The sequence below is a fragment of the Carcharhinus amblyrhynchos genome, chromosome 28 (genome assembly GCF_965287045.1).
Source record: "Carcharhinus amblyrhynchos chromosome 28, sCarAmb.v2.hapA, whole genome shotgun sequence".
Classification (NCBI taxonomy): Eukaryota; Metazoa; Chordata; class Chondrichthyes; order Carcharhiniformes; family Carcharhinidae; genus Carcharhinus; species Carcharhinus amblyrhynchos.
The window spans coordinates 3,193,943-3,217,479 of record NC_137351.1 but is presented as its reverse complement, the minus strand read 5'-3'; the positions used below and the strand labels follow the sequence as shown (position 1 = coordinate 3,217,479).

General features: G+C 39.3%; 1 protein-coding gene across 3 annotated transcripts in view; it reads right to left on the bottom strand.

Annotated features, from left to right (window-relative positions):
• Window positions 1-14,042: 14,042 nt before the first annotated feature.
• The window catches only part of igdcc4 (immunoglobulin superfamily, DCC subclass, member 4), a 120,196-nt gene continuing 110,701 nt past the window's right edge, over window positions 14,043-23,537 (bottom strand). The window contains exons 19-21 of one of the 3 annotated variants that reach the window (XR_013889588.1): window positions 20,343-20,507; window positions 18,138-18,246; window positions 17,974-18,022 (exon numbers count right to left, since the gene is read on the bottom strand). Coding sequence is in view for 2 of the 3 variants with exons in the window: in XM_080214141.1 (XP_080070267.1) it covers window positions 17,409-18,107; window positions 20,343-20,507 (864 nt within the window). In the remaining variant the exon portion in view is untranslated. Of the gene's footprint in view, window positions 18,247-20,342; window positions 20,508-23,537 lie in introns of all 3 variants that reach the window. The other 2 variants (XM_080214141.1, XM_080214142.1) reach the window with 2 other exon arrangements.

Here is a 23,537-nt window from a genome sequence, read left to right as displayed (position 1 = left end):
ATTCTCCCCATGTCTCTGTGGGTTTCCTCCAGGTGCTCCAGTTTCCTCCCACAGTCCAAAGATGTGCAAGTTAGGCTGATTGGCAATACTAAATTGACCCTTAATTGTCAGGGGGTTTAGGAGGGTAAATACCCGGGATTACAGGGATAGGACAGCATGTGGGTGAGATTGTTGTCAGTGTAGGCTTGATAGGCCAGATGCCTCCTTCTGCACTGTAAATTCTATGATCCTTATATCAATATCTTTGCCAAAGTGAGTCAATGAATTTGCTGAAATGTTTGTATCAGATGCTGAAGGCAATGAATTTGATGGGTTTCAAAATGCTTTGGATATGGTTAAAAATACCCTAATAGTTAATTTATTCATAAACTGCATCACAAATATGAATTACTAGTATTATTTCTAATTTTTTTTCCACATTTCAAAATGGCAACTGGCCATGGCAGTAGTTCACTCTTATACTTAGCCTATAAGTTGACCCCAGTTTTTGGAAGGATTTTTCAGCGCTGTAAAGGTTGATTGAATCCCTACAGTGCAGGAGGCCATTTGGCATATTAAGGCTGTACCAGCTCTCCGTCTCCTCACCCCCTCCCCGTTTGCAGCTTTCTGGTCAATCTTTAGAGGACACCTCTAAGTAGTGGTGTTCCCAGACATCAGCTGCCCTCGTCCTTCTAGACATTTCCCAGAGTTGAAATGTATAATACCAGGGAATATGCACAAAGTGAGAGGGAGAAAGTTCAAAGGAGATGTGGGGGCAAGTTTTTTTTATATACAGAACGTGGTAGGCATCTGGAATGTGCTGCCAGGGGTGGTGATGGAGGCAGAAAAGATAGGGCGTTTAAGGGTCTTTTAGATCAGCACCTGAAAATGTCAGGAATAGAGAGATATGGACCAAGGACAGGCAGAGCGATTAGTTTAATTTGAAATCATGTTTGACACAGCATCATGGGCTGTACTGTTCTATGTTCTAGATGGTAGTGGTCATGGGTTAAGTGTTGCCTAAGGAGTCTTGGTGAGCTCTTGCAGTGTATTGTGTAGATAGTACACACTCCTGCCACTGGCTGCCGGAGGTGGAGGGATTGAAATAGATACCAAATAGATATAAATCAAGTGGGCCGCTCTTTTGGTGTTGAGCTTCTTCAGTGTTGTTGGAATTGCACTTATCCAGTCAGGTCCATCACATTCCTGACTTGTGCTTTGTAGCCATGATATGGAGATGCCACCGTTGGACTGGGGTAAGCACAGTAAGAAGTCTTACAACACTAGGTTAAGGTCCAACAGATTTATTTGGTAACACAAGCCAAAGCTTTCAGAGCGCTGCTCCTTTATCAGGTGAGTGGGAGTTGTGTTCACAAACAGGGCATATAAAGACACAAGCTCAATTTACAAGATAATGGTTGGAATGCAAGTCTTCACAGGTAATCAAGTCTTGACTACCTGTAAAGACTCGCATTCCAACCATTTTCTTGTAAATTGAGTTTGTATCTTCATGTGTTCTGTTTGTGAACATGACTCCCACTCATCTGATAAAGGAGCAGCACTCTGAAAGCTTGTGACTACCAAATAAACCTGTTGGACTTTAACCTGGTGTTGTGAGACTTCTTACTGTGCTTTGTAGACAGGTGGACAACTTTGGGGAATAAGGAGGTGAATTACTCAACTCAGGATTGCTAGCATCAGACCTACTTTTGTAGCTATATGGCTGGTCCAGTTCAGTTTGTGTCAATGGTAACCCCCAGGATGTTAAACAGTGCAGGATTCAGTGATGGCAATGTCATTGAATATCAAGGGGCAATAATTAGATTCTCTCTTGTTGGAGATTGTCTGGCACTTGTGTGATGCAATTTGACAAAGCAGTACTCAGCAATAACCTGCTCACACAACCACTCTGAGTAAAGTATCTACCTTGGACATCCCTCCTATATCTCCCACCATGAACCTTATAGTTATGCCCCCTAGTAACAGCTGCGTCCACCCAAAGAAACAAACAGTCTCTGAATGTCCACTCTATCTATCCTCCCCATCATCATATAAACTTCTATTAAGTTGTCTCTCAACCTCTTCCGCTCTAAAGAGAAAAGTCCCAGCTCCCTCAACCTTTCCTCCTAAGACCTATCCTCCAAACCAGGCAGCATCCTGGTAAATCTCTTCTGCACTCTCTCCAATGCGTCCGCATCCTTCTTATACTGAGGTGACCAGAACTGCACACAATATTCCAAGTGTGGTCTCACCAAGGTCCTGTATAGTTGCAGCATAATCCCACAACTCAAACCCCCTTTTAATAATTGCTAACACACTATAAGCCTTCTTCACAGCTCTATCCAGAGATCTGTGGATATGAACCCCAAGATCTCTCTGTTCCTCCACATTTCTCAGAACCCTACTGTGGGCCCTGTAATCCACATTCAAGTTTGTCCTACCAAAATGAATCACCTCGCACTTATCAGAGTTAAACTCCATCTGCCACTTTTCGGCCCAGCTCTGTATCCTATCAATGTCTTTTGCTCATGTTTGAACCCAGGCTGTTAATGAGGTCAGGTACTAAGTGACTCTGGTAGAATCCAAGGGAGCATCAGTGAGCAGGTTATTGTTGAGTACTGCTTTGTCACGCTGTTAATGACCCCTTTTAGAACTTAGCTGATGTTCAAGAGTAAACTAAATGGGCAGTAACTGACCAGATTGGAATTGTCCGGTTTCTTGTGTACAGGTCATATCTGGGCAATTCACCACATTGCCAGGTAGATGTCAGTATTGTAGCTGTACTGGAACAGCTTGGCTAGGAGCAAGTTCTGGAACACAATGCACATCTCCAGGATCAATCGGTGCATAAAAGCCATGACACTATTCATAGGCTTTTCATAAACAGTATTATGAAGAAGCCTATTCATAACATTGTCAGGATGCATATTTAACGAGTCCAAATCCTACCTCTTGCTTGGAATGGGGGAGATTTAAGCTAATTATCCTGAATTAGGTTGGCAGTAGTGAAATAGTACCCACTGTTCCAAAAACCGTTGGATTGTGTGCTTATCAAAGGGTCAGTGCAGGATGAGAGTTTTGCTAATTCTGGAACATAGACAGCTTCAAGTGCTTCTAGGTTAGCTACCAGAGAATCTATTTCTTAATGGTTTAGTCACGCTATTAGAACAGCATTGCAAATGGACCAGCCTTTCTGATTTAGATCAGTGAACTTATGCAATTTTAAGTAGCATTATATGGAGTTTATATCCACTGTGTAATGGGATGAGACATTTCAGATATGGCTTCTACTTACAACAGAAATAAATCTTATTCCCATTTGTATGATTCATGCCCAAGATGGTGAAAAAGCAATGTAGCGACCTCATGCACACCCATCATTGTCTGAAACCAGAGCCTGAAATGTAGATTTTGCATTAGTTCTATGGGAGAGCCCCCCTAATATGTGGAGATCAGCATTCCTAGTTAACTTATTGCTACGTGGGTGTGCAGTCTTGAGGGAAGCTTGGTTACACAACAAATAAGAGCATACAGTAAGTCTGTATTGCAATTATACACATTGTAAACATTGATACTGAAGCAAAATTCAAACAAGATAGTTCAATCGATGCATTAAAGAGGGCATTAGATGATTACTTGAACAGAAACGACATGCAAGGGTATGGAGAAAATGCAGGGAAATGCCACCAAGTGTCAATGCTCATGATGGCAGCACTGTGTTAGTGGTTAGCACTGCTGCCTCACAGTGCCAGAGACTCGAGTTTGATTCCCAGTTTGGGTCACCGCCTGTGCAGCTTGCATGTTCTCCCTGTGTCTGCATGGGTTTCCTCTGGGTACTCTGGTTTCCTCTCACAGTCTATAGACGTGCTGGTTGAGTGCACTGGCCATGCCAAATTCTCCCTCAGTGTATCTGAACTGGTGCCAGAGTGTGGCGACTACGGGATTTTCACTTTAACTTCATTGCTGTTTTAAGATAAATTTTATTAGTGTCATAGGTAGGCTTAAGAGCTGGTGCAGACACTGTGGGCCAAATGGCCTATTTCTGCGCTGTAACAATTCATTTGTAGTAGTTTTTTCAAGAATCCTGAATCAAAATGTTCAAGATACAACACCTGAATAATATGCAGTGAATCCACGCACTTAAAACTTTCATTTCAGAATGAAGGAATTCAAAATCCTTGGGACAACGATGAGTGGCAATGCCTAGGGTACAAAGTTACAGGAGCAAACCATTAGCTTGCCTGAAGAGTTAGAGTTTCTACAGGAATTTTCCCCGGCCCCCATTTCTTCAGTGCTTCTACACATTTTCCACCTGATTTATGACGTTAGCAAGAATGTCCACAGAAATAAATGGCAATTAACTCTTCCACTTGGAAATAAATCTGTCTTCCTCTTCCAAATTAACAATCCTGCTCATCAACAGAAATTAACTGCCCTGAATCTTGGGTGTTTCTTGTTTATTCCATGAGATTACACATCATCTGCTCATTCAGCGATTCTAACCAATTGTGTGCATCCAGATTTAAATTAAGCAATTATAAGACCATAATTAGTTAGCAGAACATTTTTAGTTCAAAGATTTAATGGCTGGAATTTTACTGTCCCATCTGCCAAGGGAATCGGCGTGGGCGGAGGGCGGACCATGGAAAGGTCCATTGAACTTGGGTGAGATTTTACGGATTCAGGACAAGCGAGGCCGTAAAATCCCACCAATGTGCTTCATGCTGGGTCAGCTATTTCTCTGTACTTATTCACATACCCACAACAGTATTAAAGGATTGAAATAGAGAAAATCCTCCTGAAGTTCTAGTTTTAACCTATCAAAAATTTTTTTAGCCTAAATGTTACCGTGTTTGGCTATCCATTGACTCAGTCATGCAATCTTTTTCTTGGTTTCAGCTGTATGTGTCAGGAAACTGTATAAAGTGGGGGGGGAAAAAACAAATGAGTTAGAAAGAAAAATAATGGTCAAATTCATTTTTTTTGCACTAAGGATTTTATTATTAATGCATGTATTATACATTTTTAACCTATGGTCAGTTATGAGGTTTTCTTTCAACTTCTGCAAATTGGCATTCTGTTCACTCACACACAGCTTCCACCCATAGAATCATGAATGGAACCCCTTCAACTACAGAAAGGATTACTTCATTTCCCACCCGCCCCCCACAAACAGGATGGTGAGATGAATAAGAGAATAATGAAATACCATGCTGTAGGTGTCATAAAGGCATGGAATTGTCTGAAATAACCAGAAGAACTGGTCATTTTTAAACACAGTACACTAGCAACTTTAGTTTAATCGGTTGCACATGAGAAAGATAAAATAGCTCCACACAGCTATCAGAACCCGTAAAATAGGCAACACTCGTGCATTTATTTTTATGCAAGTAGTGAATCTTAATGAATGGGATTTTGCTGACACCACATAGTCACTATAGAGGAATATTGTACTTGGAACTAAACAGACTTAAAAATCAAGATATGAATTTTAAAACTGTAGTTTGCTTATTACACAAAGAAACTTAAATATGTTAGTGCACAATTTAACACTGTTAAAGTAAGGTACTCTGAAGATGCTGACACCGATTAACTCATAAATGTTCCAACCTTGAGAAATAGTTTACATACAGCTATAACTGTAACAGCATACAATGTGTTACATTATTTGTGAAAGTATTGGAAGATAATACACTTTTCTTAACCTTGAAGAAATGAAACTAATTTATCCAAATGGAACTCCAGTTTCTCTCTAAAGTTAATTACACTAACTTCACAAATTTCTTCTTCACTTAAATTTGTAAAACTTAAAACAAACCAAATATTACAATTATATATATAGTACCAATATTAGACATTGCTAATTTTCAAATTAAAGTTGAGATAAATAGAAATGTTTAGGTCTTGAATACAACAGCAGCAATGAAGAGTATACAACTGTATAGCAACAATTTTTATAATACACTAATCCAAAAAAACTTGTAACAGAATTTCCATTTTTCATCACAATGCAGCAATATTCAAATAGGTAAAACATCAGTAACGGTTTTTTTTTCTAAAAATCACAAAACAAGTAGACAGAGGAAGGAAGGCAAAATCCACAATACATGAGGACACAATTTTACAATTTAGTGGTAATCACAATTCTAATATGATGTGAGAGTTTGGTATGCACATTTATAGCATGGGGAAAGCCAAATACTGCACTTCAAAAACACTAACTGGAAACGTGTGCAATACATTCTGGAAATGGTAAACGATGAACATTTTTCATTCATTTTTGCATCACTATGCACAGAAAATTAAGCCCATTTTAATATTATTTCACAGGTCACAAAGCTTAGGTGTTAAAATAGTAATAGGCAATCAAAATAGTATACATGCCCTCAGTAAGTCTACAATCAATTCAGTCTTTCCAGAAAGCACTGCAGCAAATGATTAGTTACAAAATAAAAACCATGTAGGACAGTCTAGCATTTTTTTAGCTACCACAATTATTAATGTATTGTCTACATATAAAATGTCACTTAAGTACACTTAATCCCACAAAAAACTCCAGATAATTAAATAAAGGTTGCAGCGGATTGGCTTACATTAACTTCAAGAAAGGCAGTATCTTATAATAGTGTCAGGGATAAATCCCATGTAATTTTAAGATTGTTTACCCACATCCACTTTCGTAAAATTAGGAAAACTGACAGTTAAATGGCTGAAGTTAACGGTTCCATCACATTTTATAATGATAGAATGAAATTTCATTCTGTGTAGATATTTATGAGGCAATTCTAACAGCACCAAAAGGAGGCTGCAGTTATACTGCATACGCTAATCTGAGCTTGGTGTGTTTGAGTGCGCAGTAATCAGATGTACTGAGGATTAAATTGTCCACCTACTTTGGTTTTGGTGTGCATGCTCGTAAGAGACAATTGTGTCGTGACACTTGCATGCTGAATATCCATGTGTGCAGCATACTTAACAGTCTGCGATGCAAAGTCGCAAAATGTAAATCACAATAGTTAAAGTGAAGCTAATCTGTTCATGCAAACATTATTCAGCACTTGGCTAAGTTTGAAAATGCTTCTCCAATATTGGGATTAAATTCAGAGCCCCTGCGCTGTCAGGTAACATGGACTTCCAGTGAGCTGAACTGCACCTATATTCACCCAGCTGAAGATGGACAAAATGTGCAATAAAAGAATGATGAAAAAAACCTGTGTTCTGGTTTTACTGTACTGGGAACTCTATTACATAACTACTTTTGGATTTATGCATGTTATAAGTAACTAAGTCAACATAAGAGAAAGTAGCTGCGTAAGCATGGGCTACAGCTGGTTTTTTATCTGGTTCTGCTTTCCCCCTTCATTCTAGCTCTTTAAAAACATTTTCTTTGTGAAATGGCAAATCCTGATGTTAACAACAAGGGGACTGATTTTGGAGCATTACAGTGTCTAATATTGTGAGGGAATTGAACAGTCACAAGATCACTGAAGTGCCCCTTGGGTTAACAAAGGCCTCCACTGATGTTAATGCAATCTATCTCATGCTGTCAGGCTCAGTGACTACTCCAAGCTAATACCCTTAATGAGGCCATCAACTCATCGTTAGAACAGAAATACTCTTTATAGTCCTGTTAATGTTGAGAACACACTCCAAAAAGGATGTTAGAAGATACCCACAGATGACTAATTTGCAAAAGACGTGCTATTGGCAAGAATGGTCCTTTTCATTACAGATTAACTATTTATATAATTGGTGTAAGAGCAGATTTAATAGAAGTCTGACATGTTGCATACGATTTGGTTCAGTGTAATCTTCTCTACACATTTGTAAGCATGTGTAATGTGCAACACCAGGTTGTCACATCATTGAACTTTGTCTCACAGCTATGTACAGTAGTCAGGTCAACCGCAGTACCAGATATAAATCTTAGATAACATCCTGTTTTATCTTATACACTGTTCAAATAGATAAAATCACTTTCTGATCTCCAGCCTCAAATTGTCAGTGAAAAAAAGTGTGCTGGACTCCATGACATCACCTCACCTTGCAACAGAATCACTTAGAATCCACAGAATCCCTACAGTGCAGAGACGCCATTTGGTCCACCAAATCTGCACCAACAACAATCCCACCTAGGCCTTAGCGCTGTAACAACTCTGTGCATTTACCCTGCTAATCCACCTGACACTAAGGGGCAATTTAACAAGGCCAATCCACCTTCCCCACACATCTTTGGAGAGTGGGAGGAAAACAGAACGCCAGGAGGAAACCCTCGCAGGCATGGGGAAAACATGCAAACACCACACAGTTACCTATGGCAGGAATCAAACTCGGGTCCCTGGCATTGTGATGCAGCAGTGCTAGCCATTGCGCCATCCCTAGACTTTGTCAGAATTACAAATGCACATGGAAACACTTCAAACTGCTTAAGCAACGGTTACAACATACACGTTTTGAAAATATAGAAAACAAATAGGCAAGTCATCAAGTGGGGGAAAAAGTTCATCACTTACACCATTACTTTCTTTAAAATGCTGCTCTCTAACCTGTAGCTTCCATGTAAAAAAAAAAATCACTGCCTGCGCCTGTAACTTCATTAAATGCCACTATAGGCCACTATCTCTTCTAACTGAAGTTTAGAAATTTCTACTTGCAATTAAACACGAGTGTCCAGGGCAATCTGGAAAAGTCTGAGGCAAACTTTAGTAAATTGCTGTGAACAGGAAGTTTTCCAAAATCTATCCCAATTCCCAGAGATGAAACCTATCAGATTTGGCATGTTTGGAGCTTGGACCCTCCAGACCTGGAGTCATAAGGTTGCCTCTCTCAAGATTTGGTCATGTTTTTGCCAGTTCCAACAGGGGTGAAGAGTTTTTGTATGAAAGGTCAAGGAGGAGCATTCTGTTGTTAGGAGCAGAGATTCAACACATTGGTGTCAAATAGATGATGTTGGTTCTTGATGTGGAGATGCCAGCACTGGACTGGGTGGGCACAGTAAGAAGTCCCACAACACCAGGTTAAAGTCCAACAGGTTTATTTGGTATCATGAACTTTCAGAGCACAGTTCCTTCATCAGGTGAGTCACGAGCTTTCAGAGTGTTGCTCCCTCATGAGGTGAGTCACGAGGTTTTGGAACATCGCTGCTTCATCAGGTGATGAAGCAGCAGCGCTTCGAAAGCCTGTGATATCAAATAAACCTGTTGGACTTTAGCCTGGTGTTGTGAGACTTCCTACAGTTCTTACTTGAGGCAGCTTCATGTAAGTTACCCCTTTTTCAAAAGGCCTGAAACCCGTCTTCCCGGAAAACATCCATCTGCATGTCTGTTTTTCAGAACTTTCACTACTCGTTTCTCTAAAATAATAACCTTATTTAATAATAATGTCCTATCTTCATGACTTCAAAGTACAATGTATTAGACCATGTGAGTTGCTTCCTGGCAAGAGGGAAAAACTTTGATATCTGAAACTGGTAGGTGTTACAGTACCACGAATTCTAATCTAGTTATGTGCTACAGGAATTATACTGCACTCAACTGAGGTACCTCATCCCTGATGCCATTCTAATAAATTCTTATGCATCCTAGCTTCCAGAAGTGTCATGTTGAAGCACTGAAACTCAAAGATAATTTTCCTAATGGATTACACCAACCATGATCATCTGTGAAATTAGATGATCAATGCTGTTCCTTTTCTATTCATGTTTGCCTTGATCATTGAGATTGGAGTTATTAATAGCTCCTTGAATCATGCCATTTTGGAGGGTGGGGGTTGGATGGATGTAAATTTGTGCACAATGATATAATTCACATAATGTTCAGTAATTTACATCACCCTAAAAGTTATTTCCTTCACCTGCCCCTATAACCTGGGCACTCAGAATTACTAGGATCCGAGTTCAACAGAGGCCAACAGTTTGAACATTATGGCAGAGATATGCCTATCCGCATCAGCTAGTATATACAGGCAGTAGTGTCTATATATTCAGAAAACAATAGTTGTAAAGACTTCAATGTACTAAGGAAGCTGCGATATTTATGCCACACGGTAAAAACAGATCTGCAGTCAAATTCCACAGTAAATATGGTAATGCCAGTGGCTATAAAAGTCACAATAGCACTAGATTGTATTCATTGGGATTATTTCCAGCTGCTACTGGAATATCGCAAATAAGAAACCAATTAGGAGTGCATAATGTTTGAAGTAAATCACGCATATACTGCTTGAATTTCCCAGTTAATAACATTCCCTACACAGAAGGCATCAGGGTAAGGGGGCAGGGCAACTTTAGAGTGACAAGCTCCCTGAAAATCATGTATTACAATACATAACTCTCCAAGATCCTTGAAAAATAGCATAACCTGCAAGAATGCACCAAATAATGTTCTATTTGCTTGCAATCCTGAACTCCCTTAAACATGTCAAGGCAGTTCAAATTACCAATATTTAACACAGTAAAGCTAGACCAAGTAGCTCTTGGGCTTTCAAGGAATCCTCTGGTTTCATATCTCCAAACATCTCTGCAGTATCCAAGAGTTCCTGAACCTGAAGTGTTAAAAGGTGTATTCAGTAAGTAATCATTGAACACATTTGTACTGTGTTGAAGCATTGCTGCAAGTGCTCTAAATCCTGCTCTGATCTTTCTTTGAGATGCCACCTCAGTTGAAGGAGTGTGCAAGTTTCCTATTATGTGTTAATAGCAGCATTATGGCTTTGAAACTGCCTTCTGGCACCTGATTCCTGATATAGGCCACTCCGCAAATTCCCTGACTTGCAAGTTTTCTAGTCAACTACACAGGTACTGGAGAGGGCTGATGGAAAGGATAAAGTTCTGACAAACTATTCCAAGGTGCGTTTTAGACATGGCATTACCACTGCTTAATCATGGCCACTGAATGGCATGAACATAGACTGAATGGTCCCTGTGAGATGTGAAGCTCTCTCTAAACTCAAAGTTTTAAGCAATTTTGTTGAGGTAAAAAGCAACAAAACAATTCCTGCTGCTTTAGGCTTCTTCAATCACAATCTGAGCATTTTGCTGCCCTTGGTTTCCAGCATGGGTGGTACAACTGCAGATGTTCCTGCAATAGCCACTGCTCATTGTACAATCTTCAGACAATGCTGTACACAAACTTCGCCAATCAAGTTGCCATCTGCAGCACTTAGCAAAGCACTCAATTCACACATATCCAGATTCCTCTAGCTCATTATCTCTGAGCATGGATGCATCCCTTCTAATGCCATGGAAAGGGGAAAAAAAGAGTGATAAAATGTAATGTGAAGTGGTGGTATAGTCGTATGTCTTGGAGGCTAACTTATCTAGTTCGTAGAGAAAACAAAAGATTACTACTGTCCTACTGAGCAGCCTTTTCACTGTGTAGAAGCGTTTTTTTTAACATTAAATTATTTAGAAAACAGGTTGAAAGTTTTGAGGTTGAGAGCTGTCGTACTCGCTATCTCCAATATATTCATCACTCCCTTCCAAGGACACCTTCCTCAGGCTTAAGCCACACAGACTTAACATTAAAAGTTGGGTTTCCACCATGTCATTAGTCTCAAATTTTTTCATGCTCTAATGCAATAAGAAGGATAAGAGATGTGAGAAGTTGCAATTGTTGAGAAGATGTAGGAAAACTGAGTTCTCAAAATTGATCCCACAGCAGGTGTGATGACATCTACATGTAATAGACGAAAGTTAGTTTCATTAGATGAGGGGAACGCACATTTGCAAGGACATAAGTGAAGAAACATTTTCAGGTAAAGGACTGGAGTGTAAAAAAGCCCTCTGTCTCATGGATTTTAACAGTAAAGTTTGAAAATGAGTTAAAACAGTGTGAAGGGGAGATATTTTAAGTGCCTTACAACTTTGTACAGTATAATTTCCTACTGGTCAGCACACCTCATGTATAATTGATGCAATGTGCTCACGACCCACTGTGCTTAGAGACAACTGAAAAATCTACATGTTATTGGCCAGGATTTTCTGCTTTTATTTATGGGTTCAGCGGACCAGAAAATATCACACCAAGTTGTGTTTTTCGTCAGTGTCAAACCTTGCCGCAATCATTCCCTCCCCCATCAGTAGCAGGCCGCGTTTCCGTGTTAAACCTCAGGAACATTTGCATCTCATTAATGCTGGAATCATACCCCTCTGTCAAAAAATCCATTCACACCAGCGTGCAGTCAGAATGCACAAATGACTAGCTTCAAAAGACATGCACCTGCTGAGTACACCTCCGAGGGAAGGCTGGAGGTGAGCACAGTACTCAGAGTGGCTCTGCAACATAGGAGACACCAGGCTTAACTGGGGGCACCTATCATTGAATGATGGTTCCACTCAAATCTGGGGGCCGGGGCAATTTATGGAGATGGGATGTTGACAAGAGTAAGGATATGGAAAAACATTTCAGTGGTCAGTAGCCCATTGCAGGTGAAACCATTCAGCTGTAACTCAACTGACATACCTGGAGTCAAATTATTCACACAATTATGACCATTCCAGCACCTCTTGCGTGCAAGGGCCATTGAAAGCTGCTCAGCATTTAACCCATGGCGCACTGATTTCTAAAACTGCAGACTGCCATGGTGTGCCTGTATAATGGCAAAGCAACAATATTTCCCAAGAAGGGTGCTCCTAATCCTTGGCTGTATGCTGAAGTGCATACTGACAAGTGTCCTCCACAGACCAGGTTGAGCACAAGGTCTTGGAGTGAAGCTTTGGGCAATGCTTGCACCTGAGATGAGAGCTCAAAATGCAGTAGAGTGGCCAAAGCTGTGGTCACTCAATCATGTAGCATGGGGCAAGAGCAGTGTAGAATGTTGTCAAAGCAGAATGCTAAGGACTGGGCATCAATGAGGTGGCCAGGACATGAGTCAATGTGCTTTGAAAAGAACTTATGATAAATGGGCAAAGCGCAGTCTTTAGGAGACAAATACTAACCATCAAGTGTCTCCCTTTGATAATGCAATGAGGAGAATGTATCAAACATGGATCTGGGTCTTTCTGTCACTTTATAGACAGGAAAGATGATGATGATGATGATGACGACGACGACGACGTCAATGGAGGCGCCTTAATCACCAAAGACAGGAGCAGAACCTGGATTCTTCAATGCAACAAGGTCAACATAGCAAGAGTGGCTGTGCCCCCCTAATGTTTAATCTTACCCTAAATGAAGTATAAGGAGAAAAGCCAAAACTAGTGGCAATCACAGATTTCTATTACTGTAACTCTAAGCTAACACTGGGCCAAAATGATTTGCAAACAGGTTTTCTATGGCCATACTATCCAATCCAATCCTCAAAAAATAAATCTTCTCAAATTATATCCTAACATGAACAAAATAAGGTTAAGTCAAAGCAGTTAGATAAATACATAAAATAGGTTTTAAAAATAAATATTGATTTAATATTGTTACTCTAAGAAAATGCTGTTCATGAAATGGGATACTTTTCGTACAAAATGAGCTAAAGGGCATCTTAAAAACATGCAACATTGTTGTGTAAAAAATGCTTTTGATAATTCAGTTGAATAGGTTCTTTTGTAGTGCTGAGCGTCTGTAGTAGACGTCTACATTATATCCAATCATCATATTCAATACCACAAATGCAAAACACAATGCAGCAAGCAACTTCAATTTGCCCATGTGGACTGAGGTAGCCCATTTTACAAACTAAGCAAATCAGCCAGAAAGGTCTGATCCAATCAGGCCAGTTACATGCGTAAGCAATACTAAACCTGGCCTAATACAATACTGCAGTTTGAAATGAAAGTTTATCCATTTAATGTGAACGAAGATTGGTTGCAAGGATGCTTTGCCAGCATTGAGGGCTAAAGGATTTTCCAGTTACTGCAGATTAAAATGTGTTAGCAAATACACACTTGATTATCATAGGATACAGTAAAAAGTCTGACAACACCAGGTTTTAGTCCAACCTATTTATTTGATAATATACTCACAAGCTTTCGGGGTTAGCCCCATCTCCATTCACCTGACGAAGGGGCTAACCCCGAAAGCTTGTGACTATATTATCAAATAAATAGGTTGGACTAAAACCTGGTGTTGTCAGACTTTTTACTGTGTTTACGCCAGTCCAACGCCGGCATACCCACATCATATCATAGGATATGCAGTAGGATGTTGTAATAAAGGCTCAGGAGTCCAGAATCCATGTAATTAAATCGTGTTTAGTACATCCTGTTTTATCTAGGTTTGTGACCTGGATCCTTCAATCTGACTTTAAAAAAAACGTAAAACTATGAGCAGATTACAAAAGATGGAGATTTTTTCATCGATTTCTAACAGGAACAGCATTGTTACTCTAGTATACCACAGTTAATTAAAACTTCACAGTTAGAAACTAGTTTTTCAGAAATAAAACGGGCACAGAGAACACTAATTTAGCAGAGTGGCAGCCTGTGCCCTATTGGTGCAAGTGTCGGTCCTGTTAATTTTTTAAAAAAGGTTCCCTGGGGGTTCATGCAAAACAGGAACAAAGCTTCTTGAATATGTAAATTAGGACACCTAAACTTGTTAAAGGACCCTTATCACAAACTGATCACTTCATAAGGGCAGGCTTTCCTGATTTCAAATTTTTCAGTGACCACAAAGTTTTTTTTCTTGAGAACAAGATTGTCCACTGACTCCACGGGAGTCACAAGAAGAACAGCATTCCCCACTTCAACAACCACCCCCACAGAACCATTACTGTCCAACATTGGTTTCCATGGAGTGAGCTGCCTGTGGATACGTAACCAGTACTGGCAGTTCGCCAATTTCTACCTATCAGAAAAAAAGATGATATATATTAATTTGTACCCCCATTATCCCTTTTTTCTTGCAATTAATTATTAAAATAATACTGCAGTCCTCAAATAGTTACAAATGTCTACTGATTCATGGGACTTTTACTAGCTAGGCATGAAGCAGATACTATTAGCTTGTTCACTGAAATATTATATACTTCACACCATCTTAGTCTCATGACATTGTACCAATGGACATAAAAATTGTCTCTAAGTTTATTCTTAGAGAAGTAGTATTGGTGTCCATTAATTACTATCATTGCGGGAGCTGGTCTCTTCCAAGCAGGAATAAAAAATACCATAATGGAAAGAAAAATCATAATAGCGATGTTCAAGAAAACTCAGTGAAATCAGGCTGAGATGAAGAATCTAAATGCTAATCAAAATGGTTTTAAGGGTAAAATTATAGTTGCAGAGGATGTAAACAAAACTACTAGGCAATGACCGCAGACCTTGAACATTTTCAATATCCAACAGGTATTCTTTGAAACACAGTAACTTGTTATAGTTTATTTTGTATTATCTGATTTTGCACATTATCTAGAATGATTATTGGACAATTGTTGCTTACTAGTTTGATACTAACACAAATGTAGGGCAGGTAATTAGAAATATTTGTAAATTCGTCCAAATTTTCACTTTACAGTCCAAGGATGTATTAAATGGGGACTCTACAAAAAGAGAAAAAGGAAAAAGTATACATTTCTGACTTTCAGCTCCTTCAGCTTTAAAAATTGACAAATTGATACTCCTTTAATTTTAATGGAATTATAGCTGCGAAATGAGGAGGACCGATTAATTAAACACGTCTATAATCAAAGGCTATTAAATAAACCAGTAATATTTATGTTCTAAAGTTCAAATATTGGGTATCCTTTGTCTCTCTTGATAAATGCAATAAATAGCATGGTACTATATTATTTCATCTGTCAATCTGTGCCGTGTTACCTGATCTTAGTCAGATTATTGTGAATGTTCTTGAATATTTCTCAGTACCTTTGGGGTTGCGAAGGAATATTAAAAGTTAACTATGGTTCTTCCTCCTCATTACTATCCACTGAGCTCTGTTGAGATGTGCGCATAATGGGTGAAGATTGGATTCTTGGGTGCAAGTAGACTGACTAGTCTACTGTTACAGTTTACTAGGCAGTTGTGCCAGATGTCAAACCACTAGTACCAGAATAGAAGGGAGGAGATGATGACTGGACAAGGTGTCAATTATTGTAATCTAGCATAATATAATAAAGTATATTAAACTGCATGAAAGATTTTAAATAAATTAGACATCAGCAGCTTTACTCACAGTGAGTCACAAATATATGTTCCATTATAGGTTTTTTTTTTAAACCAACAAAACGTGATTGAAGGATGATGGTGCTGTACACAAGAAATTTTATATATAGATGAATAGATGTTGATAGTGAAAATGTACATTCAGCAAAACTGCTCATATGTAGTGTTCCTAAAATCAATGCACTTTTAAACATGCATTAATTTACAGGTCTTGAATCCCAAAATTTTGCAAGAAACAAATGGAGGTGCTAATTTTTATACAATGAGTTTTGCAGTAGTAACGAATTGCTTTAAATTGCACATTAGGATGTGGCATTGCATCCTAGATAAGGCTTCATCTTTTTGCAGGTAAGGGATTATGGTGGGTTCAAATTAAGGCTTAAACTTCAGGCTTAAACAAGTGTCATCCCAAGTATTCCCCCCCCATCAATCCTCCTGCAGAAATTTGAAAAAAAACTCTTAAATATTAAATACAGATTATAACCAGGAATTTGGGAGTTTCCCCAATAGAACACTGTAGTGGAAACCCCATTTCTTCCTCTTTTCCCAGAGTTTCTGCTGAACCTATGGCAACTGAATGGCAGAAAATCACAGGAAATTCCCAGTGCATGTGTCACAAACTCATTGGATATAATGCAAGGTACAAATACATTTTCAAGCTAAATTCACCCATCAGAATAATGAAACACCAGCATTAATTGCAATTTGGCACGCTATTCTTGAAAAAAGTACGTATTTCACATTCATTGTGTACATATCTAAAATCTCTCTCAAATTTACCCAGCATCTATGACATCTGATTCATCTCGGGTTTGACAGATACAGTGGAGGCATGGTTGAAAAGGTGCATGTGCATCTATTCCTTAAATTTAGTTTTATTTTAGTGTTTCATCAAGCACTGGTTGTTTTAAGTAATTCCAGTTGGAATACGTAAGAGGTCATTTCGAAACCTGTGCAAAGGTAATAAAAATAAATTGGCTATAAAAAACAAGCTACAAAACTAATGGAGTACAATACACTCAATATTTTAACAGACATGAGGTAGTTCTGTTGTATTGGAGAAAGGAGAGAGTATTATAAATGCTACTCTAAAACACGCAGTTTCACTTTATAACATTAAATAAGAGAAAGTTCTCAGGAAAGAAACAAGGTCATTCCATCACAGAGGAGCATGTTCCTAAAATGCTCGATACAGAAGCCTGATAACTGATTCTCAGGCTCTTTACTGACCCCATGGTATGCAAGGATCCTTGGTAGATGTAATAGGCACTCGTAGAGTGTGCAGGTGCAGGATTAACCCCAGTATTTCTGAAAGTCAATAGTGTGTTAATGATTATGGACACAAGTCTCTCTCAGATGCTGAGGTAGTAGTAGTGATACGAGAGGCAATGAAATGATGAGCAGCAACATCCTCGCCTGAGAGCAAAGGCTGGCATTTAGCAGGCAGAGTTTCTGTGTTTTTCAGGCATGATGACTCTGAGTTTCTGTTTTTTAAAGTGAAACCATTAACTGAGCTTTTCCAACCCTCAATGCTCTGAAAACCATTAGTGAGCCCATGGGATTCAGCTGTCTTCATCTTGTTACTTTTAGTTTTAGAATGCAACGAGTTGTCCTGTGGCTCAGTGACATCTCTGTGCTTTTCTGCATCGACGCAATTCATCACTTCATTTGCAACAGCTGACAAAGAATTCTTGCAATTCTCAAGTGACTGGCTCTCTTTAGCAGGCAAAGTAAGGGTACATTTGCTTTGAACATCTTCATTCCAATCTTTAGCTGGTACAACGGCAGTGCACTCACGCTCAAGGTTTTGCTTTTTCTTCCAGTTTTCAGTAGACAACGTAGGAATATACTCACTGTGAAGATCATCTGTGGATGAAGCAGAGTTGGACTTGATCTGAAGATCTTCCTTGCTCTGCCAATCCTGGTCTTCACAAGTGGAGTTTCTTTCTGATGTTGATAATTCAGAATGAACAATAACTTCAGCTTCAACACGATTCAGACCTGAAGGCAGGTGTTCCTTCCTGGTTGTACCCTGTTTAGGAATTTTAAAAAGAAAACTTACTTTGTGATTTGGATTCTTCCAATTCCTGTGCGAAAGGTTCAGATTCTCATTTAGGTAACACCATGGTTTATAATTGGATAAGTGATTTGGCACAGCATGACATGACAACCTGCAACAAATTCACAAAATTTCTTGAATTTCTGCATCATCATATAATTGCTGAAGTCTTACAAGAAGTGAAAGCGACAATGGTACATTACAGTCCATTACTTTTCCTAATTATATGACCAATAAGCCAAACTGAGTGAAGCTTCATACTAGCATCAGAATTTATAGATGAAGTACATAAGTCCACTTACTCATCTTCTCTCATCCTGGTAATCACAGTTGTTAACTAATCATGACAATCAATCCTGATTCAGTTGGTTTACAACAGCTCCATATAGGAGATGAGGAAAACCTCAGTGTTAGAAATCGTTGAGAACCATAAGTCTAAAGTCACCAAATCATCTCAAGTTCTTGCTATATGCATCCTCACCCTTTCATCACAAAACCCAAATTGTACGTAATCATTGCATGAACATTATGTGATAAGAAGTTTGCTGAAAAAAAATTGGAGGGCCAAATCTCCTCTAAAAGTGCAACATAAACTTTACAATATTATTACAAATTTGAACAATCCAAGACTATTCATCAATGAGGTTTTGACTAAATGTACAGAGCTTCATCTTACAGTTATGTTTAATGGATTTTCAGTGCTATAATAAAACTGCATCTCAAAGCATTGATAATGATCCAAGGGAAAATCATAAGACTGCTGAGTATGCATTTTCCATTCCTCATAAAATATACAACTTCCTTACATCACAGAGGCAGTCTATCTATTAGTTTAAATTAAAGCAAAATACTGATGGATAAAACAGAAAATGCTGGAAAAGCTCAGCAGGTCTGGCAGCATCTGTAGAGGGAAAAACAGAATTAACACTAGGTCCAAGTTATTCTTCTTCATCCCTACCTCTGTAATCGCTTCCAGCCCAACAACCCTACAAAATAACTGCACTCTTCTAATTTTGGCCTCTGGAGTATTTTCGATTTTAATGTTCCACCTATGGTGGTCGTGCCTTCAGCTGCTAAAACCCTAAGCTCTAGAATTGCATCCACAAGCCTCTTTCTTTCAGAGGCTCCAAGCTTTTGGTCATCTGCCTGAATATTATTATATGTGGATTGGTGTCAAAACTTGCTCCATAATGCTCCTGTGAAGCACTGTTTAATTAAATCTAGGTGGCATGCCCTATGAGCATAAGTTGAGACAGCTTGGTCTTTCTCCTTAGAGAGACGAAAGATGAGAGGTGACCTGATAGAGGTGTATAAGACATTGAGAGGTACTGATCGAGTAGATTCAAAGAGGCTTTTTCCCAGGGCTGAAATGGCTGCCACAAGACGACACAGTTTTAGGGTGCTGGGGAGTAGGTACAGAGGAGATGTCAGGGATACGTTTTTCACTCAGAGGGTGGTGGGTGTGTGGAATCAGCTGCCAGTGATGGTGGAGGAGGCAGATTTGATAGGGTCTTTTCAGAGACTTCTGGATAAGTACATGGGACTTAGTAAGATAGAGGGTTATAGGTAAGCCTAGTAGGTAGGGATATGCTCGGTGCAACTTGTTGGCTGAAGGGACTGTTTGCGCTGTAGTTTTTCTATGATCTATAAATCTATTTAATTAAAGATGCTATGTAAATACAAGTTGCTGTTATTGCTTCATTTGCTCTCTGCGTGGTCTTCTAGTATCTCAGTGGCATATTTCTGATCATCGGTGTTACTACACAACCTGAGGAACACGGCTTTTCATGCTTTTGCATGCTTGTCTCATTAATGACATAAGCATTGTATTTGCCGGAGGTTTCCAGAAACCTAAAAGAGAAAATAACCAGGACATGACAGTTTAAATAACGGAATATTTGCATGGAGGTTTTCCCAATCCTATGCAGATTTTCCATCCAAGTTACATTGGGTGATTAGAAGGACACCTGTAGAAATTCAATTGCAGAACTTTTAACTCCATGTTCTTGAGAACATTAAGCCAAAAAAACACAGTCAACTTCACAAACTCAAATCTGCTCTAGTTCCCACCCTCAAATGATTTCTACATTTTTACTGTGACAATCTTTTAACTTCAAATTACTTTTTGAACTTAACTTCTCTGAAGGAAACCTTATTGTCTCTGAAGGAAACCATAAGGAGCTGAAATAGGAGTAATCAATAACATACCAGAATACTGTCAAAAACAAAGTTTCCATGTAGATCATCCTCACTGGTATCAGGGTTAAGCCTCAGTGGTTCATTTGTCTTGCAGGTTGAATCTGGCAGAATTGCACTGCTATAGCAAATTGCATCATTTGCCCATTTGTGATGAATTGAGCCATTCCAAGCACTCTTTTTAAAAGGGTAGAGTGGAAATGAAGGGAAAAAAAATCCATCAATCATCAAACATTAAACAACGTAAAACAAAAATCCAGGCAAGATTCTCGAAAATCATATCACCGGCAACAACAAATTCATCATGTTAAATTTAAAGTTAAAAATTAACTGGGTGACACTTAGGTCTTTTCCTGGACAAGAAATTTGCCTCTTGTCAAAACAAAAACAAAAAAAATCTTTACTTTTACTAGAGGGAAAATGACCTAAACCTCAAATACACAGCTCAGAAGCGGCAATCTGATCTAACAATGCCTGAAACCAAGCACCTAAAAAAATGAGGCCCTGAGATATATCTGGTACATAAATAAAAAAAATTCTGCAAAAAAAAACTGCACATTTACTAAATGTTCATATTTCAGACTGTTAACTAGAAGGCTCAGACAAGTAAATTGAAGAGATGCACAAATGCTGGAATTTCAAAACTCTGCCACCACAAGAAACAATATTACTTGGATGATAGTATCTCCTCCTTTTGCTCAGTGTCTGTTTCCTCTGTGTCTTTGTGAAATACCTCGGCATACTGTTTTATGATAGACGCTACATAGATAGAAGCATAGAAAATAGCAGGAATAAGCCATTTGAGCTACTCCACTATTCATTTTGATCATGGTTGATCATCAAATCCAATATCCTGATCTCGCTTTCCCTCTATCCCTTAATCCCTTTAACCCCAAGGGTTATATCTAATTTCTTCTTGAAATCGCACAACATTTGGACTCAAACTGTTGCTTAGAATAAACTTAAGTATTAATCTAAGTTTGAAAGCAAGTATCCTGGTAGATCACAGAACAACTGAGGATTTTTGTGTATTCTTGGACACGTGCAAATAGATGTCATGGCTTATTTAGAACAAAGAGAAGTACAGCACAAGAACACGCCATTTAGACCTCCTGTACTTATCATGATGTCCTAACTGAAAACAAAATCTTCTGCCCTTAATAGAGGGATACAGACCTATTACCTCTCTATTCATGTATCCATCTATTTATAAACCAATTTTCTCAATACATAGCTTGACTAATTTGTGGTGCAGCATTTTCTGTCCTGGCTCAAAACGCATAATGCTAATTTGAAGGAAGACTAGAAGGGTACCAGAAGATCGCAGAAATAAAATCTATTCTTAGAGATTTGGTAGGTAACCAGGCCATATTTCTTGAGATCCTTTCACTAGGGTGTCTCTCTTTTGGCAGATGATTACATAAAAAAACTCAAATCGGTAGTGGACCTATTTCTTCCAAAACAGTTATTCACAAGAAAAAGATCCCGAGTTTAGGAATCTTGCCTCAATCTAAAAGGCCAGCCAAGTGGATAGATTATAACCTGAAAGGTTTGACATGATGTGTGTTCAACAATGTTTTTGAATGCAAATGAGCAATCATTTAGCTATTATTGTCTTCCAGTTGTCCAAAACCACATTTATGATTAGCAACATCATTGGGGTGGCACAATGGTTAGCACAGCCACCTCACTGCGTCAGGGACCTGGGTTCAATTCACGGCTCGGGTCACCGTCCATGTGGAGGTTGCACATTCTCTCATGTCTGCATGGGTTTCCTCCGAGTGCTCCGATTTCCTCCCACGTTCTGAAAGACATGCCGCTTAGGTGCATTGACCCAAACAGACACCGGAATGTGGTGACTCGGGGGAATTTCACAGTAACTTCATTGCCGTGTTAATATAAGCCTTACTTGTGACTAATAACTAACATAAATACATCACTTAAGTGTCTGGACATCAAGAAGGATCAGAGAGTTTATTTTCCCTATTTCTGAATTTCAATTGCTTCACACATCATAAAACTGAGCTAACTTTCGAGACACCAGACTTTGTTTTGATGAGGTACTTTTATGTTTCTCTTCATAAACTATAACTCGTACAGCATAACCCTGTCCCTAACCATCTAGCTTGGTTAAAGTGGTTAAACGTGTTTAAAAATTCAGGGAAAATCAGATAGTTTCTGCACAATGCAGGATTCTGACCTCTATATAATGCTAATGTTGGGATCCTGAAGTTTGTGGGAAAAATCCTTACCTGGGTGTCTGAAATAGAGGGCAGGCTTTTCCAGTTCGGCCAACAGTGGACTGGAAAATCCTGGCAGGAAGATTTTTCAGTCCTTTGCATTTACCTTGGTTAAGTATAAAAACACAAACCACAAAAGAGAATGTGGTGTTTTCTATCTCTCAATTTGCAGCAGCTCTCTTCTTCCCACATCCAACTCCACTATCCTTATTTTCTTCCCCTCTTCCCTTCCTTTCTTCCCACTCCTCCCACCAATTGGAGATCTCAATTTACAGGCCAATTAGAAACTGGAAGCAATTTTTTTCCGACTGGTCTTACTGCAGATTGGAAGTTGGCACAGGGCGGTAAGGGCTGTGACAACGTGGCAAATTTGGGGAAGTTGGGGGGTGGTTGGGTGTCAAGAGAGATTGAAGAGAGAGATTTCAGCAGTGAAGCTCAAGGCTTGGAGACTGGAGGGAGGGGAGGGGAGGGATCTCGGGGAGAGTTTGGAGGTTAGAGGGAAAGATTGGGGAGAGGGGGAGATTTAGTTGCTGGTACTAAGAACATAAGAAATAGGAGCAGGAGTAGGCTATCTAGCCCCTCGAGTCTGCCCCGCCATTCAATAAGATCATGGCTGATCTGTCGTGTCTCAGTTCCACATTCCCGCCCTCTCCCCATAACCCTTAATCCCCTTGCCTATCAAAAACCTATCAACCCGCGTCTTAAAAATATTTAGCGAGGCAGCCTCCACCACTTCAACGGGTAGAGAATTCCAGAGATTCACCACCCTTTGAGTGTAGAAGTTCCTCCTCAACTCCGTTCTAAACCACCCCCCCTTTATCTTGAGGCTGTGCCCTCTACTCCTACTGTCCTTTGAGCTGGAAGAGCCTCTCCACCTCTATCCTATCCATCCCATTCATCATCTTATATGTCTCAATGAGATCTCCCCTCATTCTTCTAAACTCTAACGAGTACAAGCCTAGTTTAT